This window comes from Sminthopsis crassicaudata, chromosome 4 (genome assembly GCF_048593235.1).
Source record: "Sminthopsis crassicaudata isolate SCR6 chromosome 4, ASM4859323v1, whole genome shotgun sequence".
NCBI lineage: Eukaryota > Metazoa > Chordata > Mammalia > Dasyuromorphia > Dasyuridae > Sminthopsis > Sminthopsis crassicaudata.
In genome coordinates this window covers 287,087,454-287,105,475 of record NC_133620.1, presented here as the reverse complement: position 1 = coordinate 287,105,475, position 18,022 = coordinate 287,087,454, and the positions used below count along the sequence as shown (strand labels likewise).

Here is an 18,022-nt window from a genome sequence, read left to right as displayed (position 1 = left end):
TCAGAGCATTACCCATTCATAAGTTTAAATAATATTTATTTAAATACTATTATTTAGTTCTTCCAAATACATGTAAAGAGCTTTCTTTTTAAATTTTTTATTCTTGTTCTTTTTAAAAGTAGTATTTTATTTTTTTCCAAGCACATGCAAAGATAGTTTTCAACAAAAACCCTGTGTGCTCCAAATTTTTCTCCCTTTCCTCCCTTCCCCCCAAGACAGCAAGCAATCCAACACAGACCAAACATATGCAATAAAGATAGTTTTCAACATTAATTTTTTGTAAGACATTTTTGTTCCAAATTTTTCTCCTTCCCTTACCTCCCCCCTCTCTAAGACAGCAAGAAATCTGATAGAGGTTAAATATATGCAATTCTTTTGAACATTTCATTCATAAGCTTCCTATTAAGGTCAAGAAATCTCAAAAGTCATTGCCAAAGTCTCTTTTGATGTCGATGGGGAAAAGTTGGGGAGATTAGAGCAAGATGATAGATAGTACAACTAAATAGATTCAGAATTGACTAAACAGTCTGACCAAAAGAGAAATTATTAATGTATTGATGTCATTTTGGAGAGCTGTCTCTAATGGAAAACCCCAGGGATATGAGGTTGATTGTTCTATTTGATCAAACCGATCTCCCTAAAATACAAATCTGATCATGTCACCCTACCTTTCTATTATTTAATCAACTCCAGTGACTCACTATTGCCTCTAGGAATCAAATATAAAAGTCTCTTTTTAGCTTTTAAAGCCTTCCAGAGACTATACCATCTTCCCCACTACCATCCCTATATTGTGTGTACCACTGGACCCAGATGGCTCTGGAGGAGTGAGGTTGGACACTTTGCAAAGTCACTTAAATCCAATTCATGTCATGGCATCACCTTCCTGAGGCATGGTCCTCTTTTAGAATAAAGCATAAATATCAACAATGTTTTCCAGTAATATAGCCTTCATCCTGTACCTTGAACACAATTCCATTTTCTTACTCTGGGCATTTTCATTGGCTGGGTTCCAGGCCTGGGATCTCCCCTTCGTGTCCACTTCTTAGTTTTACTGGGTTCCTTCAGGTTTCAACTAAAGTCCCACCTTCTACAAGAAATCTTTCATGTTCCCCTATAAAACTAGTATTTTCCCTCTATTGATTGTTTCCAATATATTTTATATTCTACTTTTACCTGGTTGTTTGCATGTGGCCTCTTTCATTAAAACTCTGAGATCCTTGAGACAGATAATTTTTTTTTAAACTTTGGTCTTCCATTGTATCCCCACACTTAACACAGCTTCTAGCACATAGTTAGCCTTAATAAATGTTATTGAATAAATGATTGATTGATTTGGAGGAAGGCATAACTGATATGTTTAATCAGATTTATAGATGGCATAAAATTAAGAATTATCACTTAACACATTGGATGGCAGAGTCAAAATTTGAAAAGATTTTGATAGGCTATAGGTATGGGTTGAATCTGAGGATAAAATTTAATATATACATATATGTATGTGTATTCATATATATATATAGATACTAATGTATCTGTACATGAATATGTATATGTAGATAGATACATATTATTTACACATACACACAATGTATACACATATTCCCTTATACTTGGGTTCAAAAAACCAGCTGCACAAATACAGAATAAAGAAGGCATGGCTAGACAGCAGTTCGTGTGAAAAAATCTGGGGGTGTCAGAGGACTGTAAGCTCAACATGAGTCAACAATCCGATGTCGCAGCCAAAAACATCTAATGTGATCCCAGGCTGCATTAGAGAGAGGCACCGTGTTCCGAACTTGGGAGGTGATAGTCCTGCTGTCCTCTGCTTTGGTCAGACCACATCTGAAGCCATGTGTTCAGTTATGGGAGGCATATTTAAGGAAAAACAAAGACAAACTGGACCACATCCAGAACAGGATGGCCAGGATACCAGGACTGGAAATCAGGCCACAGGAGGACTAATTGAAGGAACTCATGAAGTTTAGCCTGGAGAAGAGACTTAGGAGGAAGGGAGATAACTGTCTTTCCATATTTGAAGGGCTGTCATATAGAAGATTTGCCCTAATTGTCCCGGAGGGTTGAGTTAGGACCAAAGAGTAAAATTTGAGAGAAACAAATTTCATCTCCAAATGGTAGTACAGTCCCTTCCATTGGGGAGACTGGAAGCCTTCAATTATCCTCTCCACTGAGAATCCCAGCAATTCTGGGGCTGGGGAGAGTGATTGTGGTGGAGTGGTGAGAGATAATAGCAGGAACCAGCTTGGAGATGTACCAGGTAAGGCTTTGACATCATTGATTGAAACATCCTGTTCTACTGCTTAGGAACCAATCCCCCTTGCCCTACCAAATTCCTGTTTTCGTGCAGTGCCCTTTCCCTTCTTTTTATTATTGCAAACTGTGACAGCTCAGTCCAGTTCTTAGATTCCTTGGGACCAAACTTTATTACTTAGCACTATCTGCATTTCATCTTTCTCAACTAGGCTATAAGTTCTTTGAGGTGCTAAGCACAAAGAAAATGCTCTTTCCATAGAAACTGGTAAAAGCAGGGCTCAGTACCACGTAGTGGATGAAGGCTTATTTGAAAGATCAGTTGTTTAATAGTTTGGAAAGGCTACTAATACCTCCCGAACATTATCAGACAGAGAAACACATCACCCTGACATACACAAGCCTCCCAAGGGCCTTGGGAAGGGGGGAAAAAACCAAACCTCTGTGAATCAGCCTCCTGCCCCTCCTCATCTCCACCAGCAGACTCAGTACTGACAGAACTAAGTTGGGCCGTTCGATGTGACTGTCAATTTGTCACTGAGAGCCCTGAAGACCACCCCCTTGCCTAACCTTGAGCCCTGCTCCTGCTGGCCTCAGAGCTTGGTGGGAGTGGGCCTCAGTTCTCTATCTCTGTTCTTGGACAGAAAGATTTGCTGAATTACAAAGGGAGGGGCAAACAAATATCTTACGACTTCCTCCAACAGTAATTTGATCCCTTACACTGGTGGCAGATACTTTCTGGGATCTGATTCCTAGCTTTACCTTCCAGGTACTTAGTCCCTGCCTCAATATCCCCAGAAGTAATTTGTGGAAAAGTGCAGGGGAAAGGTATCCTCTAACCTTGGGACTTCCAGCCTCTCTTCTACCCTGGGTTTCCTCCCACTTTCCACTCTAGGTCCCCTACCCCCACCCCAAGAAGTTGCCATGACAACAGTGAGGTCAGAAGGAGAGGTGGGACTTTTCTCCATCCTCTCTAAGAGAGAGAAAAGTTCCTTTTCCCACTTTACTTTAGCCTCTCCCCAAATCATTCACTCAAGACCCTGAAGATGAGGGTGGTCTGCTGTACTTCCACCTCTGCTGGGCCTGGAGCAGTCTACTTAATGGCCCCCTTCCTTGGTTACCTATTAATTACATAGTGGTATAGGATGTTCCTGTCACAGCAGCTGTGGTGATGCAAAGAGTATTCATTCAATCTGGAAATGCTGGGTTTGAGGACTGTCTCTGCCAGGATGGATTGGCTGTGACCTTTACTTGCCTCAGTTTCCTTATCTGTAAAATGGGAATAGTAAAACCTACTGTACTCATCTTACCAAAGTGTTGTGGAACAAATAAGTTGTTTGTAGTCAGAATAATTGTATGCCGCTTGAGATATAAATGTCATCTTTTTATTTCTTCCTGAAGCAAGTCATTCCCCCCTCCATGGGCCTCAGTTTCCTAAAATGGAAATTTTTCCCAACTAGGTCTAAATCCAGTGAACCTAGGAAAATTGGGGTGTGGGTAGGGGTGTGGCTACGTATGTATGAGCTGTACGTGTGAGGAGACTGGATTTGGTGACCCTTCCATGTCCTTCTCATCCCCACCTCCACTCTCCAGGTCCGCAGACTTGCTGGAACCAAACTGTCCCTGAAGCACCCCTAACCACAGAAACCATTCTCCTAACCCTAGTCCTAATTGGGGCACGAGCTACACTCCTGTGTGACACACCCCGCACACGCCCTAGGACTGGGGACACTCGAATTTCCCCACCCCCACCCCCACCCCCACCCCCGGGCCTCCGAGCCAGGCCGTCTGGGAGTGGGAGTGGGGTGTGTGCGGATGGGGGTGGTAGAGAGGGGTGTCCTGGCCCTCCGGCTCCCTTTTCGCCACTCTCACCCCAGGCCCCCCCAGCCCATTCCTCCTGAGGGAATGGAGCGCAGAGTAGAAGGAGTTAAACAAGGTGAAGGAAGTAGACGAGGGGGATGGGATACAGTGAAGGGGAGAAGGCGGAGGGGACGAAAGAGAAAGTGTGAGAGCGGGGGCGGGGAGGGGGGGTGAGCTGAGAGAGACAGAACATCCTGTGCCCGTCGCCGGATACAGCGCTGGAGGGAGGAGGGGGCGCGGAGGCGGAGGTAGACCGAGACTGGGGGGTGGCGGCGACTGAGAGATGGAGGGGGCAGGGGGGCCGCGGCCACCCCGGACAGAGAGGAGAAGGCGGGAAGCCTGGGAGCCCCGGAGATGCCCCTCCAGCCCCCGCCCCATCTACACCCTCCCCACCACACCCTCCGCCCTGGCTCGCTGTAGCCTCCCACCCCCACCTCTGCGCTAACTCCCCCATCCCCTGCGGCTCGCAATGCTTAGCTGCCACCTCCCGGTTTCCCCATCCTGCCTCCTCCTTCCTCTGTGAGGAGAAAAAGCTAGAAGGCACGTCCCGAAGCCCGGGTTTCCTGGGAAAGGGTTGTTGAGTTGAAGGGCTTGTGCCAGCTGGAGAGCTGGCTCCGATGCTTAATTCCTCTTGACCTTGGAGGAGTCTCAGTTTCCTCGTATGTAAAATGAGGGTTAGTTTCCTTTCCGCTGTAGAACTAATCCTTTGATATCTGAGGCTGAAAGAATCTATCATTTATACCCATTCCACAGATGAAACTGAGTTTAGCACAATTAAGTAGCTTCCAAAGACCGACGGGTAAGAGTAAGCTTTGGCGGTGGATTATGTAGCCCTGGTCTTCTGGTTATTTCTCCCTGACTTTATTTTTCTCTGGCCCCAATGGACCCTTGGGTTCATCCTCCTAGATTTCAGTAGTGATAATACATAGCACAGTGCCTTGCCATCTGTCAAAATCTGTATTAACTGAATTGGACAGCCAGCTGCCAGAAATAATTATAAAAACATGAAGTTTGGAGATTGGATTTGGTTAAGGCACAAGGTATACAGAAAAGGATGTCATAGACAGAGAGCCTCATAATCTAGATACGTGCTGGTGGGGTTGTTCTGTTCAAAAGGAAACAGACTCAATAATAAGTTTTATGGGAGCCTAATTTGGAGAAGCTGTGTGGTTCCTTTTCTGTCAGGCTGATTTGCCTTAGAATTTTACATTGGAATATTTCTTCTGAATCCCTCAATGTTAAAAGTATATTGGGGTTCATGAACAGGACCCAGTAAAAATCGATTAAATGAATTGGAACTACTTAGTCCTAGGAAAGGAAAGCTCACAGGAACCTTCTGGGAGTTGAATGCTGTAGAAATTTTCAGTCAAGGACATTCCTGAAAGGGGAGAAGGATCTTCACTACACAACAAATTCTAACTTTATACAACAGTTAGTGAAAAAAATGCTGGATTTGGGGCTAGAGGACCTGGCTTCTTCGAATCTTGCCTGCAATTCAATCTATCAACAACATGTATTAAGCATTTTTGTGTGTGCCAGATACTAGCTGGTCTGACTTTGCCTAAATTACTTTACTTGGGAGCAGCTAGTTGGCACAGTAAGATAGAGCACCAGTCCTGGAGTCAGGAGGACCCGAGTTCAAGTTTGACCCCAGACACTTAATACTAGCTATGTGATCCTGGGCAAATCACTTAACCCCAATTGCCTTACCAAAAAAACCCTAAACAAACCCAAAACAAAAAAATTACTTCACCTACCTGGGTCTCAGTGTCCTTTTCTATTGTCCTCTGAAATAATATCTGCTTCCTGCCTCAAAAGACTGTTATGGGGCAAGCTCTTTAATTATATTGAAAATGCAAACTATTATATAAATGAAGTTTGGTTAAAATGAAGATAAAGAAGAAAAAAAAGTCCCATAAGAATATTCTGAAGGGCTTATAGATAAGAAAAAAGTTTCTCATTTTTTACTCTGCTGATAATGGAGTGGGTAGAAAATGGTGGGCTTTATGGAAATAATTGCTGATAAATATTTCTATGGGCTTGGGCATTTACCCCTTTTCCCTCACTGGCTACTTCCCAGAGTCTCTGCCTAGTGGTTAGCCAAAAGAAAAAGGAGGGGACAGTGAAGGGAAAAGTGGATGGGAATGTGGGAGTCACAGAGACATTGGGGTGGAGGGTGGAGGAGGCAGAATTGGACAGCATTTGAAAATTTCAGGAACAGTGTGTTACTGTCCACTGGAGGCTCTGAGTTTCCCTTGTAACACATAAGACTTTAAAGCTCTCCACAGTCTGGCTCCAGCTTACCTTTCCAGGCTTATTGCATATTACTCCCCTTCATGGACGCTATGTTCCAGCCAAATTGGTCGACATTCTGTTCTCTGAACTTGGCAGTCCATTTCCCCCCTCCATGACTTTGCACAGGCTGCCCTCCTGGCCTGGAATGCCCTCCCTCTCTACTTCAGCCGAACTTCAAGGCTCAGCTTAGGTGCTGTCTTCTATGGGGGAATGTTCTTGCTCTCCTTAGTGCTATTCCCCCTTCATTCCTCCCCCTGAAATCTTCATCTATTTTGAAGTATTTATGCAGAATAGAGCACTGGAATATATTCTAGACTTGGCAACAGGACTTGAATTCAGATCCTACTTGCCAGCTGTGTGATCTTGGGTAGATCACTTCCAAACCTCAGTTTTCTTATGAGATTAGACCAGATGATCTCTAAAGTCCCCTGCCAGTTTACAATCTATGATCACATGTTGTTCTTCTCCAGTAGAACATGAGCTCCTTCAGGGCAAGGGAAATTTTTCATTTTGATTTTCTATTTCCTGTGTAGGGGCAACTAGGTGGAGCATTTGGATAGAGTGCCAAGGCCCAGAGTCAAAAAAAAAACCTCATCTTTCTCAGTTCAAATCCAGCCTCAACTACTTACTAATTGTGTCATCTAGGGCAAGTCCCTTAACTCTGTTTGCCTCACTTTCCTCATATGTAAAATGAACTGGAGAAGGAAATGGCACGTCATTTCAATATTTTTGCCAACAAATTCCAGTGGGGTTATGGTGGGGTCACATACTACTAAAAGGATTGAATCAAAAAAAAATCAATATCTTTTTTATGCTAGGTATAAGTATTATATATATATATATTGGGTAGATACTTAATAAATGCTTGTTGGACTTGAAGTGACAAAGTGAAATCTCTTGATGTTAAACATGTATACATGTACAACAGATAATATTGAAAAAGTGTTTCTTCTTGTGCCTTCCTCTATGTTTCACACTAGCCCTAGAGTTCTAGCTCTTTTGGAAAAGCTTTGCTTTGCAGTTCCTTTGCAGGAAGAAACAGGGCAGAGAAAGGACTCAAGAGAGCAGCTGCTTCCATTTGTCCCTTTTAAAAATGGAAAAACTGAGGCTAAATAATAGCAAAATTAAGGGTTTGCCCAAAGGGTGAATACATAGTAATTGTAAAGTAGTGATTTAAACCCAGGTCTCCAGACTTATGCACTCACTCCTTTTATCATACCAACTCATTTTTCCCTCTTTTCCAACTTCCCAACTTTCCAAATCCTATTATGACAGAGTCCAGTTACCTAAAGAGAAGATTATAAAAGTCAGGTAGGTAAAACTTCACCTTGACATAAACTCAGTAGAATTTTTGGATTCTTTACTGAATGACAGTGAGAGAACTATGCTGGAAGACTGGGACAGTATGGTCTGTTCCACTGGTTTACATCTGCTAGCAACTAGTTTGAGCTCGGTCAAGTGCTTGAACCTTGGTATTGTAGTGAAGACAGTGGTGGACCTGGAGTTAGAGCTGAGTTCGAATTTCAGATCCTAATTGTGTGACTCTGGGCAAGTCGCTTAAACTCTCTCAATCTCAGTTTTTCTCATCTTCAAAATGGGGATAATAATAGCACCTACTTCACAGTGTTGCTATAAAGAATAACATTTGTAAAATATTGGAGAAGGAAATAGCAAACCATTCTAGTATTTTTTGCTAAGAGAACCGCAGTGGGGTCATGGGGTCACATACTATTGAAAGGATTGAAAAAAAACTTTATTGGTTTGATAGGTATTTAAATACTTGTTCAATTCCCTTTGCTTCTTCATGACTCCATTTGTTTTTCGTTGTTTGTTTGTTTGTTTTCTAAAGATACTACAGTGATTTGTAATCTTCTCAGTTCATTTACAGAGACACTGAAGCAAAATAAGGGAAAAAGTCACACAGCTAGTAAACGTGTGAACCTGAATTTGAATTTAGGAAGATGAATCCAGGCCTGTCTCTCTTTCCACTGTGCCACTTAGACGAGGCTCTTGCAAACCTATACAAACCACAGCTGTTAACCTGTTTTAGATCTTAGGGTCTTCATCTGTAATCGAGGGGACTGCACTAAATGGCCCATGATCTCTCAACAGCCTCCATCTGGCCTATTGTCTCATAAGCCCCAGCTCTGGTTGGGTTGGGATTGGCTGGTTAGGGATGCTCAGAGCTGCTTGTTTTCCCCCTCGTACTGCCCTAATGGGAGAGACTGGCTCATGTTTAAATTAGTGACTCTCAAATCAAACTTTACTCTGTGCTCCCCCTCTTCTTCTCATCTTCCTAAATACTCTGGAGAGGTCCTCCTCTACAGTGCCATGATGGCGGACTGGGGCGGGGAGAAGGGAAGGAGAAAGCTGAAAGCCATTACGAGCGGCCCCAGGGCTCCCTCCCTGCGTCATACTGTCTCCCCTAAGCCGGACCTCCTGCATATAAATAGCTGATGGGGTCCTTCTGCCCCCTAGCGGCAATGAACCCTCAAGAACGACCTGGCTACTTCTAAAATGGGAGATTGGGGAACAGGACCTGGAGCTGGGAGGCACCTTGATAAAGATCATCTACTTCACAACGCTTCTTTTACAGAGAAGGAAACTGAGGTCCAGGAGAGGGAAATTACTTGCCCAACATCATACAGTTAGGAGTCACTATGTGTTTATGTCTTTAAGATTTCCATGGGTCTAGTCTGTGGGATCCTCCCTCCGACTCCCCTGGGTTCTTTCTAGCTGGTCCCACCTGCTCCTCTCCTCCCACCCTGGCCCGTATCATAGCCCTTTGGTTTCCCTCATCTTTATGCCCAGATTTGCCCTCTCGGTGAGGGGGAGGCAGAGTGCCTCCCCTAGTTTCCTTTGTTTGCTGAGTTCCAGGTTCTGATTTTGGTTCCTTGGATTCTGGGTTTCACTGGAAGTTCCAATTCCGGAAGCCTCTGCCTGGGGTACCTGTGGTCCAAGCTCCCCACCCGAGGGGGAGCTGGCAAGCATGGATCTCACGGACTTGAAACTCCCAAAGGGTGTAGTGGGCTTGGCCACAGGTGCGGGTGCCATCTACCTGCTCTACAAAGCCATCAAGGCTGGCATGAACAGTCATTCATCTGACGCATCCGCCTCACCCGTCTGCATTGCCCGTGAGTTCTAGGGCTCCTGGGAGAGGGCTCAGTCCCAAAGGACAAAACTGACTCCAACAGGAGGAGTCACCGAAGTGACTCCTCTGAGCTTCCCTCTTCTCCCTCTCTCCTCTTTTCTGCTGGTACCTGCCCTATAGCCCCTTAGGCACAGGTTGCCAAAGAAAGGGCTTGGCAGGATTCCCCAACAGCTAGAGACAAAGCCACCAGGAGATTTTAAAGCATGACCTGATAGGTCTCCAAAGTGGTTGCCACCAGTTTGAGGCACCTTTCCCTTCTGCCCAGTTTGAGCTTTACTGAGATTTCCAATAGAGAGTATATTAAATTTGATGTCAGCAACTGCTCAGGAGCTTCATTGCCCATACCCTCATCCATCTTGTCTGAAAACTTTGGGGCAGACACTATATACCAGAAAATCCAGGGCTTCCTCCCACCTTGCTCAGATCCTAGTATAAGGAAGTTCAGGCTTAAGATCTAGGTGAACCCAGAGGCAAGTGATTAAAGGGCACTCTTGGGGCGAATGAGGAAAGTAAGGTATTCCCCCTTTACTCTTCACTCACTCATTTTAAGGCCTGGGGTTGGGGGTGGATGGGGACTGCCTAGGCCTGGCTATAGAACGAGAACGGCATGGGAAAGACTCTGGAGAACTTCGAAGGCTCCTCAACTCACTGGAAAACAAACAGGATGAGTACTCCAAGGGCATGATTCTTCACAGCATCACCCGGTGTGTCTACTTGTTGGAAGCCGAAGTGAGAAGCGGCCCAGGGAAGGGATGGGCAGAGGGAGAGAGAAGGAGGGAGGGCGGAAGGAAGCTCTCACCCTGATGTCTGGGAGTGGGTGGAGCGAGGGCCAGGATCCTGAGTGGCTCCTGCAGTTCTAGCTGTTGGACTGACACCGACTGGGACCATATCAAGGTGATGGGGGCAGAGGTTAAGAACCACAAATCCTCCCTCCCTCCCCTTTGAGCAGCCAGTGATGAGGGACAGGGTTCCATTTATGTCCCCAGGCTTTTTGTTAGAGAAGGGAACTGTGGGAGGAACTGGCCCCAGGGTGCCCTTTTCTCCTCTCCTCCTCCCATGCCCTTCCCACCTTTCACCCCATACAGGCCTCTACCTGCACCTTTGAGGACATCAGGTTGGTGGGCTCCCTGCTCGATGACAAGGACAACAGTGTCAAAATCCAAGCTCTCAATGCTCTGAAGGCTTTCTCTGGTATAAGGAAGTTCAGGCTTAAGATCCAGGTGAACCCAGGGGTGAATGAATTAAGGGGCAGACTTGGGGAGGATGAGGAAGGTAAGGGAGGCTCTAAATCCTCTGAATCCTTGCTTGTTTGTACCCTATAGAAATATACAAATAATCCACTCCTTTCTTTATAGTAAATTATAACCCTAATAAAAACTCTTGAGTTGCCTTGGCCCTGGAATCTGGACTTAAGGCTAGTCAGAATCTCCATGACAACATTCAGGGAGGGTGAATAAGGACCACCATGATGGGGATGGTGACTTTGCTGGTGGAGATGGAGGGCTGGGTGGGAGCTCCAAATAGCAGCATGGATAGACTGGCAACAGGATTGGGGGACTGGGAGTGGTACCAGGCACATGTATGAGTCATGCTTAAGTGAAGCATTTTTAACCCGTCTCTAGGATATTAAATTCAGCTCAACAAGTGTTTTTCCAGCCTGTGTATGTGCTCAGCATTGTGTGAGAGCCTATGAGAAGCATAAGTGAAACCTAAGACACTGTTTTGTTAAGAACACTTAAGGGAGACAGGATACAACTTAATGAAACAGAGAACAATAAATATGGAGACCTGGATAAGTGGTCTTCAACCTTTTGGAGTATTGCGGGAAACTTTACAAACCCTATTTACTCATGTCCAACTCTTGGTGACCCTATTTAGGATTTTCTTGGTAGAGTGTTTTCAGAAGATTAATTTGGCAGTGAGCAGTAGTGGACTAGTGGCTAGAGAGCTGACCTCAGTTTCAGGAAGACTGGGTGCTAGTCCCACCTCTGACACATACAGTCTATGCAAGCCATTTAACCTTTAAGTACAATTTAAATCTTACTTTTCCTCTGCCTACTCCAGCCCTTAGGAGCCTTCTGTATTGACATTTGCCACTTAGAATATTTTGCCTTGACCTGTGATCTTCTTGTGTATATCTTGTTTTCCTAATTCCAGTCTGGAAGCCAGCTTTGGCCAGAAAGCCTGAGATTCATTTGTTCATTTATTTAGATTTTATTTTTTGGACTAGATAAAAGAAGAGATTCTTTGCTGTCAATTGCTACCTAGCCTTAATCACTGAATGGGTATGGCTTCAGACAAACTGTTGGAAGACTTGAGCTTAAAAAGGCCAAAGTCTCCCATTTTATCCAGGGCCATCTCCAGTCATCTTGAGATATATCTTGTCACTGGGATCCAGATGGTTCTGGAGGGGAAGGCGAGGCAGGTAATCCTTGAAGAGTGCTGTCTCACTCAAATCCAATTCACTTGCATGTCATAGCACCAGCTGTTTGATGCCATTCCATGGACAAACATCAACTTGCTTTCCCAGTTAGATTGGACTATCTTATAGCTCTTGGTATCCCTCCACAGTCTCCAACATAGTATTGAGCATGTGATCACTGGATATCTCTTTATTAATTTAAATGGCTTGTGTCGTTCATTATATTCCAACTTAGACTATGAATTCTTTCTTAAAATAGTTTTATTTTGTTCAATATTTTCCAAGGACATGTAAACAAATTTTATTATTCATTTTTAATGTTACATTTCCTCCCTTTCTCCCATGTATCCCCCAAACCTTGAGAAGACAAGCAATAGGATATTGATTATATATGTGAAGCTGGGTGAAACACATTTCCATATTAGCCATGTTGCAAAGAAAATACATATTAAAAAAAACCCTGTAAAAATGTTTTTAAAGTATACTTCATTCTACACTGAGTCTATCAGTTCTTTCTCTTTGGAAGTAGATTTTTCATCATGAATCCTTTGAAACTTATAAAAGCATGGGCTGACTATGTAAAATCCCTATGTCCTACACCCCAAACTGTGAACATACAATAGAGACACATTGTGGTATGATGAGGCTGAGTAGGTTTTCAAACAGAAGACTTGAGTTCAAATTCCTTCTTGACTGTTTATTGGCTTTTTGATCTGGGGGAAGGCATCTTTTGGGTCCTGCTTTTAATCTGCTCCCATCAATTGCTCAGTTTTCAGAGTGAGCATTTACATCTCCAGAATAGGCAATGTCACAAACCGGGGTTTATTTTGTTTTTGTTTTTTTTTTTAATTGGTTGTCTTGACTTATGAAAATAATGGAGAAAATATCAGTAATATAGATTCAACTTAAAAGCATATCATATGTATGTTTTTGCTTTTGGAGACCTGGCTATTCAACATTTACCAGCACATGCTCCTATCCTGAGGCCCTCAGTTTCCTCACTCTAGATCTTTAAAATATAAAATATTTTAAAATAAAATATTTAATATAAATAATAAAATTATTACCATATTAATATTGTCCACAATATCAATATATAATATGAATAATGAATTTAATAAATTTTAATAAAATAAAATAATATGTAAAACATCTCCCTTCTCTATATACTGTGATTTTTTTTCTGGGGGTGAAAGAGGGTAGAAATGTGATTCCTCCATCTAGGAAATTGTTTGGTAAGAATCTCTTACCAACGCAAATGGGTAACTGTCCTGTAATTTAGAGGCATACACTTTTGTCTGGGTAAGGTTAAGTGACTGGCGCAGGATCACACAGTCATTATGAATCAGAAATGAATTTTGAACCCAAGTTTTCTGAGTCCCTATCCATTAGGCAGCACTGTCTCTCTTTGTGTGATCCTGCTCCAAACAAGAAAGATTGGAATGAAAACCCCAGTGGGGGTTGCTTTCCCATTTGAACCTTAGCTCTTCTCTCACCTAGTTTCTGTTTGTTGTTTTGATACTCTTGTCTTTCTCAGCAATACCTCTTAGCCTAGGCATTTGGGTCCCCCTCAGCTTATAGGAAACTTTGCTGGGGTAGAGGAGTGAAAAGTGGTCACTAGGGGAGAGAAATTATTGAGGGCATCAAGGGCTGGAAGATGTGATTGCAGAGTCAAACTCCTTCTTCTTTTCCTCTCCCCCAGGAGCATTCTATCAAAGTCTTAGAGCTGATCTCCACCGTGTGGGATTCTGAGCTGCACATTGCAGGCTTGAGGCTGCTCAATGGATTGCCACTGCCTGACTTTGCTCACCCACAACTCCGTCGGGTGATGCCATCCCTTATGGAGATCTTGCAGACAGACAGCATCCTGGCACAGGTATCTGAGGACCACAGTCGTGAATGGTGCCATCTTCCATCAACCAGCCCCTCACCCCCAACCCACAAAAACAAGCACTTAATTGTGACACAGTCCCCACCTACCCTCAGTGGTAAAATGAGTCTCTCTTTCTTTCACTTGCCCCAGTTCCCTCTGCCCACCCTGCACCCCCAGATCTCACACTCAAGTACAGCTCCCTTTCTCGGAGCACTGGCTTTGGAGATAAGAGGACCTGGGTCCAAATTTACATCTTATCACTAGTTCTGCAAACTTCGGTAAATCACTTAAATCTCTTTGAGCCTCATTTTCCTCATCTGTAAAATGAGAGAACTGGATTTGATGGACTCTGAGGTCCTTTGCAGGTCTAAATCGATTTGATGATGATGATGATAATAATAGTTAGCATTTATATAGTGCTTTAATATTTATAAAGCACTTTACAAATATCTCACTTTATCCTCACAACAACCCTGTAAGGTAGGTGCTATTATTATTCCCATTTTACAGATGAGGAAACTGAGGCATGAAGAGGTTAAGTGGCTTGCCCAGGGTCACACAGCCAGTAAGTATCTGAGGCAGAATTTGAACTCAGGGGCTTTATGACTCCAGAATCAGCGCTCTATCCACTGCTCCACCTAGCTGCCCTAGGTGATATACTGCCCTCCTCCTTCAGGTCCAAGCTGTTCGACTCCTGAGTCATCTGGCCCAGAAAAACGACCTATTATATGACATCCTTAATTGCCAGGTAAGTCTCCTCTCACCCCATAGAGGAGGGGAGCAAGGAGTGAGTTTGGAGGAGTCAAGGAGCATGGGTACAGACTAAGGCTTCTCAGGGTGTGGGAAGAAAGTTAAACAGATCATTTTGTTCATCTCCCTGCCCCCCACCCCCCAGTGCATAGTATTAAAACAATCCTGAAGAGGAAGAGGGGGACATGATCTTCTTTAGGAGGAGTTGCCACCGAAGATCTAAAACTTTGGAGTTTTGAAGTGGAAAAGAGGTTGCCCTTGTCCCTCTCATAGTTAAATCTCTATGGAGATGGATAAGGGAAGAGGGGATAAACTTAATTTATTTTAATTTTTTCCTAATTGCATATAAAAATTTAACATTTTTTAAAATGTTGAGTTCCAAATAATATTTTATATATTATATAATATTGTAATTTTAAATTATTTATAAGTTGTAATTTCATAGGATATATAATATACACTGCCTCTCTCTTTCCCCCCTCCTTGAAGAGGCACTTTGATAGAGATCATGTGCAGTCATGCAAAACTTTTCCATGATAAGGAAACTGAGGTAGACAGAGGATTAAGTGGTTTATGCAAGATTACACAATGAATAAGTGTTTGAGATTGGATTTGAACTCAAGTTTTCCTGACTCAATCCATTTTGCTACATAACTGCCTTGAAGAGTCGCCTAATGAGATGGCATAATGAAAAGACTGCTCATCTTGGCATCAGGAGAATTGGGTTGTAATCTTCTCACATTTACTGAGATTTTTGACTCCGGTCAAGTTACTTGTCTACTCTGAGCCTGGGTTTCCTTCATCTATAGAATGGGAATTATAATACCCATATTACTTACTCCATGTGCCTTTATCATGAGCAAAACCTTTTTTAAACATTCACAGGCTACAGAAATATGACTAATTCTTTGCCCTTCTCTCCAACCTTCCCTTCCCACGCCATCCCCACTCCCCTAGGTACATAGTAATTTCCTGAACCTATTCCAATCCACACAACCTGGGAGCCTGCTGTTTGAGGTGCTAGTGTTTGCGGAGCGACTGAGTGAGGGTCGGAGTTCTCCCCACTACCGAGCAGTGAACTGGCAATATAATGAACAATCTTTGCATGAAGCGCTCTTTGGGGATGAGTCCCGCCTGGCTGACCGGCTGCTGGCTCTGGTCATTCATCCGGAGGAGGAGGTACAGATTCAGGCTTGCAAGGTCATTGTCAGCCTGCAGTGCCCTCAGGACATTGGCAACCGGCCCTCCTCCAGCCTTGAAACCTCTTCCTACTTTAATGAAGGGGATGCCAGTTAAGGAGAAACAATAAATGTCATATGGGAGAGAAAAAGAAAAAGAAAAAAAAAAAAAAAAAGAAGTAGGGTGGGGGTAGGAATACTTGAGAAGAGGCAGCATTTGTTCCAAATCGGAGCTTGAAAGAACCTCCCAGAAGTCACCTTGTTTTACCCCAGTCCCCAAGGAAGAACAACTTGTGTGTCATCCCCCTAAGCATTTTCCTCATTAGCACGAAATACAAAGAGCACTGGATTTGGAGTCAAAGGACCTTGGTTCAAATGTCGGCCCTGCCCTTAGTATTTGGGTGATGGTGAGCCTGAGTGCTATACAGAGAACTCGGGTTCTAATCCCTGATCTATCACTGTGTGTGTGACCCTGGGCAAGTCACATGTTCTCATCTGTGAAAGGAGGGGGTTGGTCAAAATGGCCATTAGGGTGATCTCTAATAATCCCGATATTTTCTCTACAAGAAAGGAAAACGAGAAACAAGTCCCTAAAGCTCACTCAGAAATTCAGAGACAAAGTATAATCTATCCCTTCCTCTAGTTCCCCAACACCCTTGTGAAAAAGTTATATCTTCCGGAATCAATTTTTCTTTTTTTAGAAATTTAGATCACTTTCTAAATTTCCACATATGGAGTCAGGACTTGTGCATGTACTGTACAGGGAGCACAGCACATCCATAGACATGTACTACACAGGGAGCATTACACATTCATGGACATGTACTATACAGGTAGCACTGCATCCATGGACATGTACAGGACTTGGGAACCCAGACCAGAGGATTTAAAGTCCAAACAAAGATGATCAAATTTATAGAGAGCATCAGAATAGAGACTACCTAGTCTAATCTCATTTTATAGGTCAGGGAACAGAGGTCTAAGTGAGGTGACTTGTTAAAGGTCATATACTTGTCTACAATCTAAATCTCATATATATATGTATATATATATATATATATATATATATATATATATATATATATATACACACACACACACACAGAGAGAGAGAGAGAGAGAGAGAGAGAGAGAGAGAGAGAGAGAGAGAGAGAGAGAGAGAGATGCATAGAATCACAATGTTTTCTTCTTGTGGTTGCTGAATTGCTCTTGGTGGTTCATCCTTATTTTCAGAGAGGACCAATGACATCAAGAAAGTTCTACAAATGAATTGGACTTAAGTGAGGAAGGGCTGTGCTGATGACTTTCATCAGCTTTTCTTCTCAGGGTCATCAGATTCCAGTGGTAAGACATAGGTCAAGATGACCGGTAATGACTTGGTTGGTCTCGATAATGCTAAGGCAGAATGGTGGTATGGACAGAATCACCAGATTTGAAGTCAGAGGACCTGTGTTCAAATATTTTTAAACTACCTGTTACCTTGAGCAAATCAAAACCCGAGTCTTGGTTTCTTCAACTTGGAAAGAAAAAGAATTGGATTAGATGCTGTTGAAAGCCACTTATAGCTTTGAATCTATAATTCTAACAAATCAAAGCTTTGAGTAAAATGACTTATTCTATTATGAACCACTTAGATATGAGAACTATTCTTGGGACATACCTCCCAGAGATATCCACCCCACTGGATCCATGGCTTGCTTCCTCCTAGCTCTGCTGTGCTATGCAGATGGAGCCTTGCTCCTTTTAGGGACTCAGAATTTGAGGAAGGAAAGAGATGGGGAGAGATCCAGCTCAGAGTCATCCTCTCCTTTTGTGCTGACATCAATTCTGATTTCCCTTTAGATGATTCTCCATTCTAGAATGTACTGAAAACTACTCTAGATCTTGGGCACATCCATTCAAATCATTGGCCCCTACTGTTTTTCTTTTACTAACCAACTACAAAAAATATTAGTTCAAAGTATAGTGAGAGCACATGGAGCATCTGTATGGCTCAAAGGAAGCCACAATTGACCTCTCTAGTCTCTTTTCCCTTCACCCTTCTCCAAGGGATAGTTCATTTTCTCCAAGAGAAGTGGGAATTTGGGATCAGAACTTGGCCAATCTATTTTCCTCAGAGGATATTGGGCTAGAATATTAATTACCTTAAGTATTATTAGTCTGAGAAATGTGATGTTCAGGTTCAAGTTAAACTAATTGCTAATCGTTAAAGGGGAAAGAAG

At 43.1% G+C, this 18,022-nt stretch overlaps 1 protein-coding gene across 3 annotated transcripts; it reads left to right on the top strand.

The window, feature by feature from the left end:
- Window positions 1–9,349: 9,349 nt before the first annotated feature.
- On the top strand, window positions 9,350–16,146 carry ARMC12 (armadillo repeat containing 12). 3 transcript variants are annotated; one of them, XM_074311159.1, is made up of 6 exons: window positions 9,350–9,560; window positions 10,173–10,306; window positions 10,663–10,797; window positions 13,702–13,875; window positions 14,549–14,620; window positions 15,580–16,146. In XM_074311159.1, exons 1-6 carry the CDS (start codon window positions 9,416–9,418, stop codon window positions 15,916–15,918), a joined length of 999 nt encoding a protein of 332 aa, XP_074167260.1. In that variant the 5' UTR covers window positions 9,350–9,415; the 3' UTR covers window positions 15,919–16,146. The 3 variants fall into 3 exon arrangements, with proteins under 3 accessions (XP_074167260.1, XP_074167258.1, XP_074167257.1); XM_074311157.1 differs by having other exon boundaries at window positions 9,366–9,560; window positions 10,161–10,306; XM_074311156.1 differs by having other exon boundaries at window positions 9,366–9,560; window positions 10,128–10,306.
- The last annotated feature ends 1,876 nt before the right edge of the window (window positions 16,147–18,022 follow it).

Coding starts and splice junctions, on each gene's coding strand:
- ARMC12 (XM_074311156.1), top strand. CDS start 9,416: ATGGATCTCACGGACTTGAAACTCCCAAAGGGTGTAGTGGGCTTGGCC. Junction 9,561..10,127: donor CTCACCCGTCTGCATTGCCC/GTGAGTTCTAGG, acceptor ACTCATTTTAAG/GCCTGGGGTTGGGGGTGGAT. Junction 13,876..14,548: donor CAGACAGCATCCTGGCACAG/GTATCTGAGGAC, acceptor CTCCTCCTTCAG/GTCCAAGCTGTTCGACTCCT.